The sequence below is a fragment of the Pongo pygmaeus genome, chromosome 14, assembly GCF_028885625.2.
Source record: "Pongo pygmaeus isolate AG05252 chromosome 14, NHGRI_mPonPyg2-v2.0_pri, whole genome shotgun sequence".
NCBI lineage: Eukaryota > Metazoa > Chordata > Mammalia > Primates > Hominidae > Pongo > Pongo pygmaeus.
The window spans coordinates 25,693,620-25,711,220 of NC_072387.2; the positions used below are offsets into that span (position 1 = coordinate 25,693,620).

The 17,601-nt window shown below is 37.2% G+C and overlaps 1 protein-coding gene across 5 annotated transcripts in view; it reads right to left on the reverse strand.

Moving 5' to 3' along the window:
- The window catches only part of PSPC1 (paraspeckle component 1), a 105,468-nt gene that overhangs the window by 37,828 nt on the left and 50,039 nt on the right, over positions 1 to 17,601 (reverse strand). For all 5 annotated transcript variants that reach the window (XR_008493459.2, XR_010123477.1, XM_063650551.1 and 2 more), the window contains exon 6: positions 17,011 to 17,116. Coding sequence is in view for 3 of the 5 variants with exons in the window: in XM_063650551.1 (XP_063506621.1) it covers positions 17,011 to 17,116 (106 nt within the window). In the remaining 2 variants the exon portion in view is untranslated. The remainder of the gene's footprint in view (positions 1 to 17,010; positions 17,117 to 17,601) is intronic.

Here is a 17,601-nt window from a genome sequence, read left to right on the forward strand (position 1 = left end):
ACCAACATCTCAAAAGACTGCAGTGCGCTAAAATAAACCTATGATGAAAACTCAGTTTTACATTATTGATTCAACTCTATGAAGTAGGCCTATTGTTACCTCATTTTAGACATAATGAAACTGAGGCACAAAGCCGTTGAATAACTTAGTCAAGGTCATACGGATAGTAAGTGGCTGAGCTAGCCTATACAATTCTACTGAAATAGAGTTCACGGAATTTTTGACGTTCACGAGATACTTTCCTTCTTCAAAAATTTCAACATATCTCCATGTCCCAGACAGCCAAAAAAAAAAAAAAGAAAAAAAAAGAATTCCAACGGACGAAGCCTAACAAAAGGCAAGATTTTAACTTATCTTTGCAGTATTTATAAGATTGTATGCCTTTCCATGAAAAGAATTATACATATGTATTCCTGAAAGTTTGGAATTCAAGTGTACTTAAATTAACAGATGACCAAAAAAGGAGGCAAAGTATGACTAATTCTCAGAACCACATGTCAAAAGAGCATTCCATCATTGCAGCGGTTCTTAACGTGTAGGGCATGGAGTACTGAGTCCCCAAGACTCAGGAAGTGCACAGTCATAACTATTTCATGTTTTCCTAGCACTAAGATATAGTTAGTTACAGTACTATCATCAGACTTTTCTCTGTATCAACATTCACTACATTCAGTGGTGCAAAAGTAATGGCTGGGAAAAGTCCCAGCACTTTAGCACAAACCGAGAGACTTGAGCCCAATTTTTACTAGTAACCACTGCATTTGTCACACGGATAAAAACTGTAGTTTAAAATTTTAAACTATGAATACCTGGAGGAAGCAGTCAAAGTTAATTTTATTAAATCTCTATCCATGGGTACATGCTTTTTTCATGTTCTTCACAATAAAACAGGATTTGTCCACAAAGTACATCTGCTGCATTCTGAAGTAGGATGGTTATTTTAAGAAAAAGCATTCATGATTGGGGTGCATGCTGAATGAAATACTTTTTTCACGGAACAAGGTTTTTATATGAGACACTATAATTATTGGCTTGAGTATTTGGCCGACATTTTCTATGAGATCAATATGAAGACATGGAACTTCTTTTTAATTTTGTAAAATAAATACATTAGCATTTTGGATAATCTGCTTAGGCCAATGCATCAGTATTTTTCTTCTGATTGGTACATAACACTAAAAAAATCATGCATGGGTAAAAGATCCATTCAAAATTCAAAGCAGCCCAACGGATTTCTTTTCTTTTTTTTTTTTTTTTGTCAGTCTCACTCTGTTGCCCAGGCTGGGGTGCAATGGCATGATCTCAACTCATGCAGCCTCTGACTCCCAGATTCAAGCAATCCTCCTGTCTCAGCCTCAAGGGTAGCTGGAACTATAGGCACATACCATCAGGCCCAGATAATTTTTGTGTTTTTTGTAGAAATGGGGTTTTACCATGTTACTCAGGATGGTCTTGAACTCCTGAGCTCAAGTGATCCACCTGCCTCAACCCCCCAAAGTGCTGGGATTACAGGTGTGAGCCACCATGCCCAGCCAACCCAATTAATTTCAATGTGAGAGTACTTTTAAGTTTTACAGTAGCATCAAAAAAATCCACAATTATCTTTAAAGGTTATTAACATACTCCTCCCTTATCACTTCTCCGTATAAAGTCAGGTCTTCTTTAATGCATTTTAATTAAAAAGCTTTCTGCAATAGATAGAATGCAAAAGCAAACATGGGAAGCCAACCATTTTTTATAGAGCAAAACAAATTTACAAAACATAAAACAATACCATTCTTCCCACTACACTAAAGGGAACATTAAAGACTTTGCAAAAATGTACAAGAAAGCGACTCTTAACTCTGTAACGTTTTCTTTAAAAACCTCGCTTTGGCTTATAATATGGTAAATATTGATATGATCCTTTAGCAGCACTTTGGAGCTCTCAATAATTTTTAATAGTGATATGGAAAATTAAAGAAATATGGAAGCCAAAAGGTTTGAGAAGCACTATTTTTAAAGTACCAGTTAGTTTTCTTTCATGAAAATATACGACAGGAAGCTTGCACTAAGTAAGGTAAATTAACCTAACAAATATTTTCCAAAGTGGCACGGTAAACATGCCACTACTGGCACATGGCACTTTTTGTGCAAAACATGGATATTTTTCCTTTAATATTTAGTACTTGGGCTATCAAGATACAAGGTGAGCATAACCATCCAAAACCCCAACTGCTCCAAAATCCAAAACTTTTTAAACACCAACACAATGCCCAAAGTGGAAGATTCCATACTTGACCTCATGTGATGGGTCTAAGTCAAAATGCAGGCAAAACTTTCATGCACAAAATTACTTAAAATATTCTACTGAGCCAGGCCACATTCATGCCTATAATCCTAGCACTCTGGGAGGCTGAGATGGCAAGAATTGCTCGAGCCCAGGAATTCAAGACAAGCCTGTGTCACACAGTGAGACATTGTCTCTTAAAAAAAAATGTGTTTGGACAGACACGTAATCCCAGCACTTTGGGAGGCTGAGGTGGATGGATCATGAGGTCAAGAGATCAAGACCATCCTGGCTAACGTGGTGAAACCCCGTCTCTACCAAAAATACAAAAAAATTAGCCGGGCATGGTGGAGGGCACCTGTAGTCCCAGCTACTCGGGAGGCTGAGGCAGGAGAATGGCATGAACCCGGGAGGGAGAGCTTGCAGTAAGCCAAGATCGCGCCACTGCACTCCAGCCTGGGCAATAGAGCAAGACTCCATCTCAAAAAAATAAAAAATAAAAAATAAAAAAATTAAATTCTATGAAGTTACCTTCAGGCTATGTATATAAGACATATATGAACATAAGTGAATTTCATATTTGGATCTGGGTCCCATCCCCAAGATATCTCATTACATAATACACAAACGTTTCAAAATTCAAAAAAATCCAAATTCCAATACACTTCTAGTCCCAAACATTTTAGATAAGGGATACTCAACATGTATATTTTGTGTGTGTATGTGTGTGTGTATATTACCAATAACCTAATTTAAAGGAATGACTTACACAGTACTCAGGTAAAGCTAAAGTGTAGTATGACCACCTAAACTTGGGGATACACTCACTGAACTAAATAAAAACTGCTTTAACTGTGTCAACTGGAACAACATTTAATGATCAGTGACGAGAGGTATTCATCTAACACTTCATCAATATAACTCGTTTGAGTGAATGCAATCTTAATGGGCACAATCAATACTCTTTTTTAGGTCACAGTCAAAATTCTTTATTGATAAAGACCTCTCATGTTTATCTCAAAAGAAGCTTTAAGGATTGTCTAGGAATCACCACATGCTATTTAGGTTCTATGTCTCAAAAAACGAAAATGCTAAAATAATGTAGAACATTTAAATCCACTAAAAAATATATAATTCTAGAGAAAAATATAGTAAGTTCTGACAAGTAACAGGATTCAGCCTTTTTAATCAATTAGGAATATCTAAATATTCCTAAAAATAAATTCCGTAAAAAAAAAAACTATAGCAATTGAAAACATTTTAGTGTGAGCAAACTATATTCTATTACCTTTTCCTTCACTAGAGAAGGTTACATAAAAGAATAATAAGGTTATAACCAGTTAAACTTTCATGAGAAAGATTAAATAAGAACTGTTGGCCAGGCGTGGTGGCTCACTCCTGTAACCTCAGCACTTTGGGAGGCTGAGGCAGGCAGATCACCTGAGGTCAGAGGAACGAGATCAGCCTGGCCAAGATGGTGAAACCCCGTCTCTATGAAAAGCTTGGCGACAGAGAGAGAATGCATCTCAAAAAAAAAAACAAAAAAGAAAACTGTTAGGAGCCAGAAATATTAGATAACAAATTGGAGACACAAAGAATGAAGCAAAAATCACTTACATGAAATATTCATGGGTATTTTAAAAAACCTCAAGATATTAGGCCTCTTTGCAAAGAAAGTATTAACTCATGAAAATATTAAGATACTGAACAATATACATCAGCAAATTAATCTTTTCTAATAAAAGTAAATTGGGCCGGACGTGGTGGCTCACACTTGTAATCCCAGCACTATGGGAGGCTGAGGCAGGCAGATCACTTGAGGTCAGTAGTTAGGGACCAGCCTGGCCAACATGGTGAAACCCCGTAAATACTAAAAATACAAAAAAAATTAAGGCCGAGCACGGTGGCTCATGCCTGTAATCCAAGCAGTTTGGGAGGCCGAAGCGGGCAGATCACCACAGGTCAGGACTTCGAGACCAGCCTGGTCAACATGGTGAAACCCATCTCTATTAAAAACACAAAAAATCAGCGAGGCGTGGTGGCGGGCGCCTGTAGTCCCAGCTACTCGGGAGGCTGAGGCAGGAAAATCGCTTGAAACCAGAAGGTGGAGGCTGCAGTGAGCCATGATCACACCAATGCTCTCCAGTCTAGGCAACAGAGCAAGACTCTGTCTCAAAGAAAAAAAAAAAAAAAAAAAAATTAGCCAGGCATGGTGGTGCACCCTTGTAGTCCCAGCTACTTGGAAGGCTGAGGCAGGAGAATCACTTGATCAAGAGACGGAGTTTGCAGTGAGCTGAGATCATGCCACTGCACTCCAGCGTGGGCAACAGAGGGAGAACTCCACTTAAAAAAAAAAAAAAAGAAGTAAATAAGGGTCAGACATGGTGTCCAGTGCCTGTAATCTCAGGGTTTTGGGGGACCAACGCAGGAGGATCCCTTGAGGTCAGGAATTAGAGGTACGGTGACCTATGATTACGTCACTGCGCTCCAGCCTGGGTGACAGAATGAGACCTCACTCCAAAAAAATTTTTAAACGTTTTAAAATGAAAAGGAAAAAAATATACATTGCTATTGATACAACTCAATAGCATGTAAACTTTCCGACCTAATCAATAGTGAATGCTTGGAAAACTTAACATTTGAAATTCAGGCAATGAAAAACAATAATTTCCAATATACTGTGTTATTTGCTGCTAGTTAGTGAGGGGTAGTTTAAAATATATAAGACAATCTCTTTATATATATATATATACCCAAAGGCGGGTTTTCTCCCCTCAATACATGCATTCCTAAATATCTTCACCCATGAATATCTGGGAAAATATTCCTCAGTTATATGATTGTTAAAATGAAACTTTACATCGTATGCCACTGATAGAATTGCAAATTACATTAACGGAACTGCAAATTAAAATGAGATAGCACTACAAAACCTACTAGAATGGTGACGATCCGAAACACTGACAAAAACAAATGCTGGCCAAGATGCGACACAACAAGAACTTTAACGTATTGCTGAATGGAATACAAACAGGTGTAACCATTTTGCAAGACAGCCTGGCAGTTTCTGATAAAATTAAACATACTCTTACCATCTAATACAGCAATATCACTCTTTGCTTTTTACCCAAAGGAGGTGCAAACTTATGTCTACACAAAAATCTGCACGTGAATGTTTATAGAAGCTTGATTCATAATTGCTAAAACCTGGAAGCAACCAAGATGTCCTTTAGTATATGAATGGGTGAACTGTGGTACAACCAAAATATTATTCAGTGCTAAAAAGAAATGAGCTATCAACACATGAAAAGACATAGAGGAAATTTAAATGCATATTGCCAGGTGACTAGAAGCCAATCTGAAGAGGCTGTATACTGTATGATTCCAACTATATGACATTCTGGAAAAAACTAAACTACGGAGACGATAGAAAGATCAGTGGTTGCCAAGGGTTAGGTGGAAGGGATAAAGCAGCAGGTGGAAAGGATAAAGAAGCAGAGCACAGAAGATTTTTAAGGAGGTGAAAATACTCTGTATGATACCATAATCATAGGTTCATGTCATAGATTTGTCAAAACCCTCAGAATGTACACCCAGAACAAATCTAAAGGTAAACTATAGACTTTGGTTGATAAGAACGTGTCAATGTAGCTTCAGCAATTGTTATCAGTGTATCATTCTGGTAAAACATTTTGACAGCAGGAGAAGCTGTATGCATGTGGCACGGGGTAGACGGGAAATCTCTGTACCTTCCACACAATCTTGCTGTGGACCTAAAACTCTTTTGAAAAAGGCTACTAAAATATTGAAACTTTAAAATGAATCCTTTTGAATAATCAATTACATTAAAAATAATAATAATAAATAAAGACGAGTCTCACTATGTTGCCCAGGCTGGACTTATGCTCACTGGGCTCAATGGATCCTCCTGCCTCAGGCTCCCTAGTGGCTGGAACTACAATCATGCCACTGCACCCAGCTAATTAGATCTTAATTTATACTGCAAGGTTTAGTCACGAAACAAAAAGTAGTTGTTACTTGTTAAATACTAAATCAGAAATAGAGGCAACGACAAATAGAAGTAGGGAAACTTACTGTGTTCATTAACTTGACATGTGCCTCTTAAACCAAATACATTCAACAATGTATTTTGAAAGCCTCGATCAGGTAATTGAGTGAATAGATTGCTCTGATATTACTGTCAAATTCAACTGAATGTGTAGCAAAATTAATGGCTGTTTTTTAATACATAGGGTGGCTTTCTAACCGAAGATCAATTAAATGTAAACACAATCTAGCACACATCAAGGGACAGAAGGAAATAAGTATTTTACATAAATTCATTGTTAAGCTTCTATTTGGCTGAGATTTTAAGAGACGGGCATCTCACTATGTTGCCCAAGCTGGCCTCGAATTCCTGAGCTCAACTGATCCTCCCACCTCAGCCTCCCAAGTAGCTGGGACTACAAGGCACACAACACTGCTCCTAAGAATTTTATTTGTAATGCATACACCTGAGAGCATTTTCAAGATTACCAGTTTCAATTGTCAGGTGTAAACTCACTCTGAAGAGGTGCTTTTAAAACCTAAAATTGATTAATAGTATTTAATTGTTCTTCAAATTTAGTTATTTTACCCAGAACTCCTAAAAAAACAATGAGCAAGGATATCAGCTGTAAGACAAACAATACTAGCAATAAAATCTTACCAAAGCTCACATAATACTGGTGACTGGTTTGCACTTCTTGATCCAAAACCTCTTTCTTATCCAGTGCATTTCCTTACCAAAGTAAAACTATCGTAACTGGCCAGGTCAAGGTATGAAAGGTGAAAGAAAAGAACAAATATAAACTGCACAAGCAGCAGTTCCAAATTGGTCCCGTCAACAGAAAAAAAGCAGAAAAGAGGAAAACAAGGCATAGAAGGCCAACGTGAGTTAGGTACACATTTTATACAGGAGAGAATCCATTTCTGTTTGTGATACTAGGCATTAGATAAATCATCTTAATAATTTACCAGAGGCCTTGAAATTGTGAAAAGTTAATACATATTTTCTTCGAAGTAGCTAACTCAAAGCTACAGGTTCAAATACATAGTCATTTTTTACATATTTAAGTGGTACCAAAATAAAAAAAGTTTTTTAAAATTTGCCATTATAAAACAAACTACTGTAACAATCACATCAATTGGTTAAAATCATATATAGAAAAAACAAGAATAAATCAAATGAAGAAGTTATCTTAAGAAAACTACGGTAAACTTACAACCAGAAAAGCCAGGGTTTGAAACTTAGTGCGCAATATAGTGTAAGATACCATTAAGAAAAGAAACAAACTTACCCATAAACTTTCAGTTACTTTCAATTGTAGAAGTCTTTGAAAGTTTGTAATTATAACAATTATCAATCTAACTCAAGTAAGTAAAAGCCTTTGAAAGTTTATAATTATAATAATTACCAATCTAACTCATTAACTGCATCTCATCAGAAGATGCTTACAAACCAGAGTTCCTACAGCCTACATCTCACTAGTTGTTACTTAATACTGAACATGAATAGACATTATAATTTTTTAGTTTTAGTACAAAATTCTAACATTTTCAATGATACTACAAAGATACCATCCTCAATATGAAGTATAGAAGATCTTAGATACTGACTAGCCTAAAATATAATTTATTCTCACTATGTAGAACAAGCACTGTAAGGTGGCTCCAAATACATTAAACAAGTCACAAAGCAGAAGTAACAAGTTAAATTTTTATGCCTTCCCAGGATCTTCTGTTACTAATTCAAACTAATAATTAAAATTATTATTAGTTATATTATACATTAGATAACGCACAAGATATGTTTACATTAGTTAACCATGTCTATTTGCCGGTCTTGACTCTCCTCTTCTCCGACTGCTCAAAAAAGAGTTAACATTAGCTAAAAAATCTTACCATTCTGAACCAAAAATTATTAGAACTTACCATTTCAAATGAAAAGACATGAGGTATACCTACAACACAGCAGGAATAATAAACAAATCACATCATTTTATAAACACACACACACACACACACACACACACAAAAGTACCAAGACTATTTAATGACACTCTCAGTAGAGAATTTCATTTTCTAAATTCTCAGAACGTTTGAGCTGTTTCTTTTAACATTACTCTGTATAAGCACTCAGCACCTAAAATCCTCTAACATGCTCTGTATCCTCTACAGTGCTCAGCACTATGTTTTGAATACAGGAAACAGTGAACAAATTTTTCTTCCAAAATGGAAAAATCCCAGACGACCTGTAAGTCTAATACTCTAAAGTAAAAAGTTAGGTGTGTTGAAAACCAAGCACAAAAAAATTGTTTCTTTGACTGCTTTAAAAAATACTCTTCATTATTTAATCACGTACGAAGTCTATAAAAATGTATCAGCAGTTGTACCTCAATGCCACTTATGTTTTCCAAAGTGCCAAATGTGTAATATCTGAGGCATTAATATTCAATAAATGCCAAGGTCTGGTGATCCATACAGACTGAAAACTATAACTGAGCTGCACTGGCATCTGAAAAACAAGACTTCAAACAGCTACTTAATTCTCTCAGTTTACATCTAAGTAACTATAATATGACAAACACAAAATTCGTGACCTCGAAAAATTCAGAGAACACAGTTAGTAGACAACAAAGCCAGAAAAAAATTAGAATACAACTTGGTAAATATAAAGAATACACTATATTGAACATAAAGAGGACCAGGTGCAGTGGCTCACACCTGTAACCCCAGCACTTTGGGAGGCAGAGGCAGGAGGATTGCTTTAGCCCAGGAATTCGAGATCGGAACATAGTGAGACTCCATCTCTACAAAAAAAATGTTTTTAATTAGGAGGGGCTGATGTCACACACCTGCAGTCCCAACTACATGGGAGGCTGAGGTAGGAGGATCACTTAAGTTGAGGAGTTCAAGGTCACAGGGCGCCATGATCGTGCCACTGAACTCCATTCTGGGTGACACAGTGAGAGCCTGTCTTAAAAAAATTTTCGACCAGGTGCGGTGGCTCATGCCTGTAATCCCAACACTTTGGGAGGCTGAGGTAGGTGGATCACCTGAGGACAGGAGTTCGAGACCAGCCTGGCCAACACGGTGAAACCCCGTCTCTACTAAAAACACAAAAATTAGCTGGGCATGGTGGCGGGTGCCTGCCATCCCAGCTACTCGGGAGGCTGAAGCAGGAGAATCACTTGCACCTTGGAGGCGGAGGTTGCAATCAGCCGAGATCGTGCTACTGTGCTCCAGCCTGGGTGACAAAAGCAAAACTCCGCCTCAGGAAAACAAAAACAAAAACAAAAAAACTTTCTGGCCAGGCACAGTGACTCATGCCTGTAATCCCAGCACTTTGGGAAGCCAAGGCAGGTGGATCACTTGAGGTAACGAGTTCAAGAGCAGCCTGGCCAACATGGTGAAACCCCATCTCTACTAAAAATACAAAAATTAGCCGGATGTAGTGGCGAGCACCTGTAATCTCAGCTACTTGGAAGGCTGAGACACAAGAATCACTTGAACCCAGGAGGCAGAGGTTGCAGTGAGTCGAGATCACGCCACTGCACTCCAGCCTGGGCAACAGAGCGAGACTCCGTCCTTAAAAACAATTTTTTAAATTATTTTAAAGAAAAAGATAACAGCTGGGGTGAGGAATCAGAAGAAATACATGACCTGAGTCTGAACAGATATTCTCCAAAAGAAAAAAAGAAAACATGGTAATTTTTCTGGATTATGAACCTCTCTGAAACTCCAACGGAAGGTAAGACCAAAAAAAATGTTAATCGATACAATTAAGTGTCCTCTGACGAAGTGTGTACACAGTATAAGAGATTCAGTCATCATTTCCAAGTAGTCATTCAAAAAAGATTTACAAATATGAATGATAAAACACAGAAAACCATTACTAATAATCATAGCATATGATTAGGCTAACCATACCTCCTGGTTCACCTAAGAAAGCCCATTTTATGCCTATTGTAGGAAGTATTTTAATAGTATCCATGTTCATTTGTCCCAGTTTGTATGAAAAATTCTATGGTTTCCCACACATCATTAGATATTATTAAAACTATTAAATAATCTTTGGAGAAGTGATCAAATAACTCCAACACCTGGTTAAAATTGACACATACCTTCAACCAATTATCCCAAATCAGCAAAATCCTACAAATCAATTCCAAGAATATGTGTAAACATTACAAACTTATATATATGTTTGTTTTTATTTGATCACAAAAGTCTAAGTTAAGTTACAATTACGTACCATGCCAAATATTGAGAAAAATCCTTGGCTTGTAATTATTTTAATGAATAAGTAAAAACATTAACAACCGAAACTAGTCACAACTAGAACATTACATATGAGACCATTGCAATGTCTGTTATTATCCATTTTGATTTTCACCAACATGTCCAAACCACTGGGACTAGGCCATCATTATACCATAAATAAGCCTACCAGTCCAGCAGGTCACACTGAAATCTGACATCAAATCCTTCAGCAAATAATTCTTTAGTTATTTCCATAACTTAATGAAGAGGCCATAAAAATCCCTTGTAAAATGTGTCTTTTGTTTGAATGCTTCAGGAGTTTAGACTTCAAAAAACAAATCTTCTTAAGCAACATAAATTCCTCATTAGAGCTTTAAAAATTGTAGAAAAAGAGGGACGGCCATGTGGAAACCACAAAACTGTAACTTCTGCTCAGGAATCTTCACAAACCATCTCAGAAAATAAATTTGTATCTATTCATTAGTAAATAACAACGGGATCACTCTTCTCTGACAGCATAAATTAATGGAATTATTTTTTTTACTGGATAGAGTTTCTGTTTTTCAGTTTTAAACATGCCACATCAGGGAAAGTTAGGTTACGATTAAAGCAAGAGATGATAGATGAACAAAGAAACAACAACAAAAAGCCCATGCAAGAGGCAGGAAAAGAGGCTGACTGGTTAAAGAACAGGCCAGATTCGACAATACTGATCAAGAGGGGTTCACATTTGAAAGAACAGTGCTTTATTCCTCTACTGACTAGAATTAAAGGGATTTTGGCCGGGTGCAGTGGCTCACACCTGTAATCCCAACACTCTGGGAGGCCGAGGTGGGCGGGTCACGAGGTCAGGAGTTCGAGACCAGCCTGACCAACATGGTGAAACCCCGTCTCTACCAAAAATACAAAACTTTGCCGAGCGTGGGCTGGGCGTGGCGGCTCATACATGTAATCCCAGCACTTTGGGAGGCCAAGCGGGCGGATCACCTGAGGTCAAGAGATCGAGACCATCCTGGCCAACATGGTGAAACCACACCTCTACTAAAAATACAAAAATTACCCAGGCGGAGTGGCGTGTGCCTGTAGTCCCAGCTATTTGGGAGGCTGAGGCAGGAAAATCACTGGAACCTGGGAGGCAGGGGTTGGAGTGGGCTGACATCATGTCACTGCACTCCAGCCCGGCGAGACAGCAAGACTCCGTCTCAAAAATAAAAATAAAAATAAAAAATTAGCCAATCGTGGTGGCACGTGCCTGTAATCCCAGATACTCGGGAGGCTGAGGCAGGAGAAACACTTGCACCTGGGAAGCAGAGGTTGCAGTCAGCCAAGATCGCACCACTGAACTCCAGCCTAGGCGACAGAGCGAGACTCCGTCTCAAAAAGGAAAAAAAGATTTTAAAATCCCAGGTATAAGCTGCAATGCAGCGACTCTTTACCATTTCTTCCCATTAACTTTTGCTCTGGTTTATAACCATGACTACCAATGAACCTTCTGGATACTAATTTGGATTCCTCAGGAATCCTTGGATCTGGAATATGAGGTGCTGTGCTTGGTGAGCCTTCTAAAAACACTGGAAAAGAATATATAAACGAATAGATTTGCATTATTCTTCAGAAGCTCTATGAGTTTGGTAATATGAGCCACTTTTTATAGATTCCCTTCAACTCTCGGATTCAGAGGTCAGCAAACATTTCAGGTAAAGGGTCAGGTGTAAATATTTTTTAGGCTTGGCAGGCCATGTAGTCTCAATATAGTCTCACATAGTTGTGTCACAACTACTCAAATCAGTTTTCGCAGGGCAAAGAAGCTATAAGCAAAACAAAACAAAACACAAAAAGTGTTACAAAAATAGGCATCATGTGAACCGAGCCTGGTCTATTCTAATCTATCAACCCCTCGTCTGGATGAGACAATTAAAATTATTAGAACTATGCACGCAAAATTAATGCATAGTTTGAGATAATATGTCCTGCACATATAGTCTGAAAGCCCAAATCAAGGTTGCCACACCCAAATTCTGCAGGGTACTATTCACGTAGAATGTCATACTGTTTGAACCGTGTTCTAAAGATGGATATATAACCATATGCAGTGGTATGCAACTGTAGTCCCACTATTCAGGAGACTGAGACAGGAGGATAGCTTCAGGAGGTCAAGACCAGCCTGGGTAACACAGGGAGATCCAATCAAAAGAAAGAAAAAAATGAAGAAAGATAGGTGCAGCAGCATGCCTACTCTCCCAGCTACTTGGGAGGCTGAGGCAGGAAGATTCACTTAAGCCCAGGAGTTTGAGGCTGTGGTGTGCTATAATCACACTTGTCAATAGCCACTGCACTCCAGCCTGGGCAACACAGCAAGATACCATCAATAAAGAAATCAATTGTGTCCTATATAAATCTTACACCATGTTGAACCACATCAAGCATGCCTTCCACTAACACTCCCAGGACCCATGAAAAATTCAACTATTTTCATTTCAATACGTCTCATTTCAATACAAGGCCAGTAGTTTTGAATCTTCGTTGACAAAAAGAAATAAGCAAGGTGTAGAGTTTTCTTTAACACGTAGATCTCCTGGTACCAACCTAGACATACTGAATCAAAATACTTGGGAGGACTGAATCTCAGGCATTTTTCCTTAAGTTCCACAAATATACTGCAAGGTTGAAAACTACTGGATTTAGCAAAAAAAAATGTAATCAAAGATCAATGTATTACAATCTACCTGGATCACAAAACAAATCAATTATTAGTAGTATGATCTAGGAACCCACATTTTTAAAAAGCTCCTTGAGTGTTTATTACGTACATTGGAAAAACACTGTTCTGCTGGGCACAGTGGCATATGCTTGTTGTCTCAGCCACTCAGGAGGATGAGGAAAGAGGACTGCTTGAGCCCAGCCTGGGCAACATATCAAGACCCCATCTCTAAAAGAAAAAAAATGTTTTACATTGTCCTTGGAAGAAGCACTACACTGTTAGCCTCTGCCAACATTCCCTTAATCATTCTGGCCTCACAGTCCCTCGGGTGCTACAATGGAACGCCTCTGACAAGCAAAGAAATACAACTGAGTCAAACTGTTGCCTTAGCATACAACATACCTTTATTTTCAAGTTTATTATGTATGTTGAATAAACTGTGTTGAAATACCTAGGGCTATTCCCGACTACTCAAATGGGACTAATAAGCTTTAATAGCAAGTCAGGTATATTTAGTTCAATGCAGGAAACCTGAAAAGGGTATGAAGAATTATTCTTTTCTTTATTGAAAAGGCAAACATTAATATGTACCACACAAGAAAAAGAAACTTCTCAGCTGGGCGTGGTGGCTCATGCCTGTAATCCCAGCATTTTGGGAGGCCAAGGCGGGCAGATCACCTGAGGTCAGGAGTTCGAGACTAGCCTGGCCAACATGGTGAAACCCCATCTCTACCAAAAATACAAAAATTAGCTGGGCATGGTGGCAGGCACCTGTAATCCCAGCTACTCGGGAGGCTGAGGCAGGAGAGTCGCTTGAACCCAGGAGGCGGAGGGTGCAGTGAGCTGAGATCATCCCATTGCACTCCAGCCTGAACGACAAGAGTGAAACTCTGTCTCAATAAATAAAAAAAGAAAAAGAAACTTCTCAAATTTTAAAACCAAGTAACACACAATTTAAACATCACCCCAATTTTCCTAACCCAAATATTTCATAAATGATACAATAACTAAAGCTAAAATAAGATGGATGTTTGGATATTTTTATGACATTAACATTTTCCCAAAAAGCAATGTTTACTCCAAGAAACTGCATCAACCAAATGCTAGAACTAAAATCTGTCCTTCAGTCCAATGCAGATTTTTCCCATAAAGACTGGTAAGTACTGAAGTGTTTAAACTACTTAATCTACAGTTGGTGGAGTAACTTAATATGAAAACAATCACAAGACAATTATAAAAAACAATCACAAAATTCTCATTGCTTCCAGAATCATAGCTTTTAATGTGTCCGAAAATTGTGATAAGTAGAAAATTTCCACTTAGTAAATACTGCCTGGAAAAAAAATTGAATACACTCTATATTATGGTAAAGACAAACCTAAATGGAATTAAGACATATTATTAAAATGTATACATTCTTAAGGCAGTTTACTCATGTTATCCTAAATGAGTAAAAAATGTTGTTTAATTTATAGTTACAACAGCAATTATCAAAAAGTTTGTCTTCTAAGGAAAAATCAAGTATTAAATAAAACTGACAACTGATATTGATGAAGTACTGGCTTACATCCTTGAAACTCTTAAAAATATATTCCCATGTGTCATAAAATTATGATCAAGTTGAAGGCTGACAAACAAAAAGATGACCAGATATGACAAGTGTTTTCACTCTTTCTTTGTTACATGAAATTATTATTTAAAACGTGAAATATGTAAATCAATATTTATTTTATACTTAAAAGTCCCATAACTCTTAGTTGTGTTGGAATATTTCTATTAGGAAGACAAGAAGAGAAAGGTGGCATCTTAAAATTAACAAAGAAAATCAACTTTACTCATTATTTGGACAAGTTGAACACTTACCATTTGATTCCTCCCTTTAAACTGAACAGTGAAATAAAGAGAAAGCACATAAGAGGGCCTAATTTCAAAGCTTAAACACGCACACGCACACGCACACGCACACACACACACACAGCATTAAAATTGTTTAACAATTTTCTCCAAAGACAGTTTTCAAAGTAAATGAAGAACAACTGACAGAATGTCCTCAATGCATTCTTAATACAATGCTTTCCTATTAATATATTCCCATTAACACAAAATATTTGAGATAGGTAAAGCGTTCATTCATATTGCTTTTAGTGCTTAAGTTTATAGTAGTAAGAGGCACTGTGAAGCTTGGAACCAAATAAAACTGACACCAAAATAATGAAAAACTTGTGTAGATTCATATCATTTCTAATCACAAATAAACTTATAGAACACTAGTCAGTGTTACACAATTATCATAACTCATTTACATACTATTTGAAATGCGGATACCCCAAAATGTTAAGAGCATAGTAACTTTGTGGTCTATCTACCACAAATACTAATTTTAAAATTTAAAAAAAAAAAACATAAATATTCCAGCCCAGGTTTCCACAGACTCTATAAAAAGGTCAGAAAAAAATATTTTAACTTATTGTGGGTCACAAATCCTTTCAAATATTCTTCTTTCTTTTGCAATAACCCTTTAAAAACATAAGCACCATCAGTATCTCTGTGGTGGAATAATAAAAACCAGGCAGTGGTCCCAGGCTAGAGCTTGCCAACTTACACTCTAGCCAAATTAATTTTATCATGATGCTTCAAGTATGCGATACATACTTTAAGAAACTACTAGAAAAGAAGGTATATTGTCACCTAATGCTTTTCTATGAGTATAATCTTATGAAACCATAGATAATCTATTTTAGAAATGTCGGCTGGGCGCGGTGGCTGACACCTGTAATCCCAGCACTTTTGGAGGCTGAGGTGGGCAGATCACTTGAGGTCAAGAGTTCGAGACCAGCCTGGCCAATATAGTGAAACCCCGTCTCTACTAAAAATACAAAAATTAGCCAGGTGTGGTGGCGTGCACCTGTAATCCCAGCTACTTAGGAGACTGAGGCAGGAGAATCGCTTGAACCTGGGAGGCAGAGGTTGCAGTGAGCTGAGATCATGCCACTGTGCTCCAGCCTGTTCGACAGAGCAAGATTCCGTCTCAAAAAAAAAAAAAAAAAAAAGGTTACTAAAATATTAAAGACAGGAAGAGAAAACCTATAGACTAAAAGAGGCTGGCTGTAACAGCCAATTCAAAGAAACCAAATGTTTAAAAAAAAAAAAAAAATTAAGACCTGTGCAAATCTGGGCTTTAATTAGTTAAAACGAAAGAACTGAGCATTTTAAAATATGACAAAGTCCTCATCTTTTAGAGATACATGCTGAAAATAAAATTATATGAAATCAGGTATTTTAAATAACACAAATTGGGAAATAAAGTGGTTATACTTAAAGATGTAAAAGATCGGCCATATGTTTATAAGTGTTATGGCTGATGATGAGTACACACTACAATTCTTCTGTACATGTCTGAAATCTTCCAAGAGATGTTTCAATATTAGTACGTGGTGAAAATCAGTCAAGTGGAAATGATGTATATATCAAGATTTCTAATTTAATAGCATATATTTTTTAAAGATCAACTAAGGAAAAAATATAACATCCACTTCATAAAACATAGATATTATCTTCAGAAACTAATTTTACTTTACCACCTATGAGAGATTAAGAAAATCACTAATTTATCAAACATGATGAATTTAGAAAGATTAGAAAAGACTACTGTATAAACCAAAATCTAAAGCATTCTAAATATACATCATAAACCTGAAAATATAAAATCATTTTAGTTAACTAGTAGTTTACTTACATTTTCCATGTAGTTTGGCTTAAAGCCCTCTTGCTGTCGCCTCAGTTCCTCCTGTTCTCTGTGTCGGATCATTTCTTCCTCACGCCGCCGATGCTCCTCTTCATGTCTGAAAATTTTTTAAATAAAAATTTCAGCATCATAACATGTGAGCTGTCATTGGACATTTTACTTCATGTAAAATAAAATCATTTATGCAATCACGTTATGCCAAACCTGTAATCACGACTGACCACGGCATCCTAAATTTACCTACCTTCTATGTCACTCTAAGCCTTTAATAAATCAAAAAAGCCAAAGAAATAAAGTAACTTAGCTACGGTAAATCAGAAAAACAAAGTAAAATCATAACTAGGATAGTTATTTGTGTATATTCAAGAAATTAAGAGTCAAAAAAAGCTGAAACATGTACTATCTTACTATAGAAAGGAAAAAATCTCAGCCAGCCATGGTAGCTCACACCTGTAATCCCAGCACTTTGGGAGGCTGAGGTAGGTACATCACCTGAGGTTGGGAATTCAAGACCTGCCTGGCCAACATGGTGGAACCCCATCTCTACTAAAAATACAAAAATTAGCCAGATGTGTTATAATC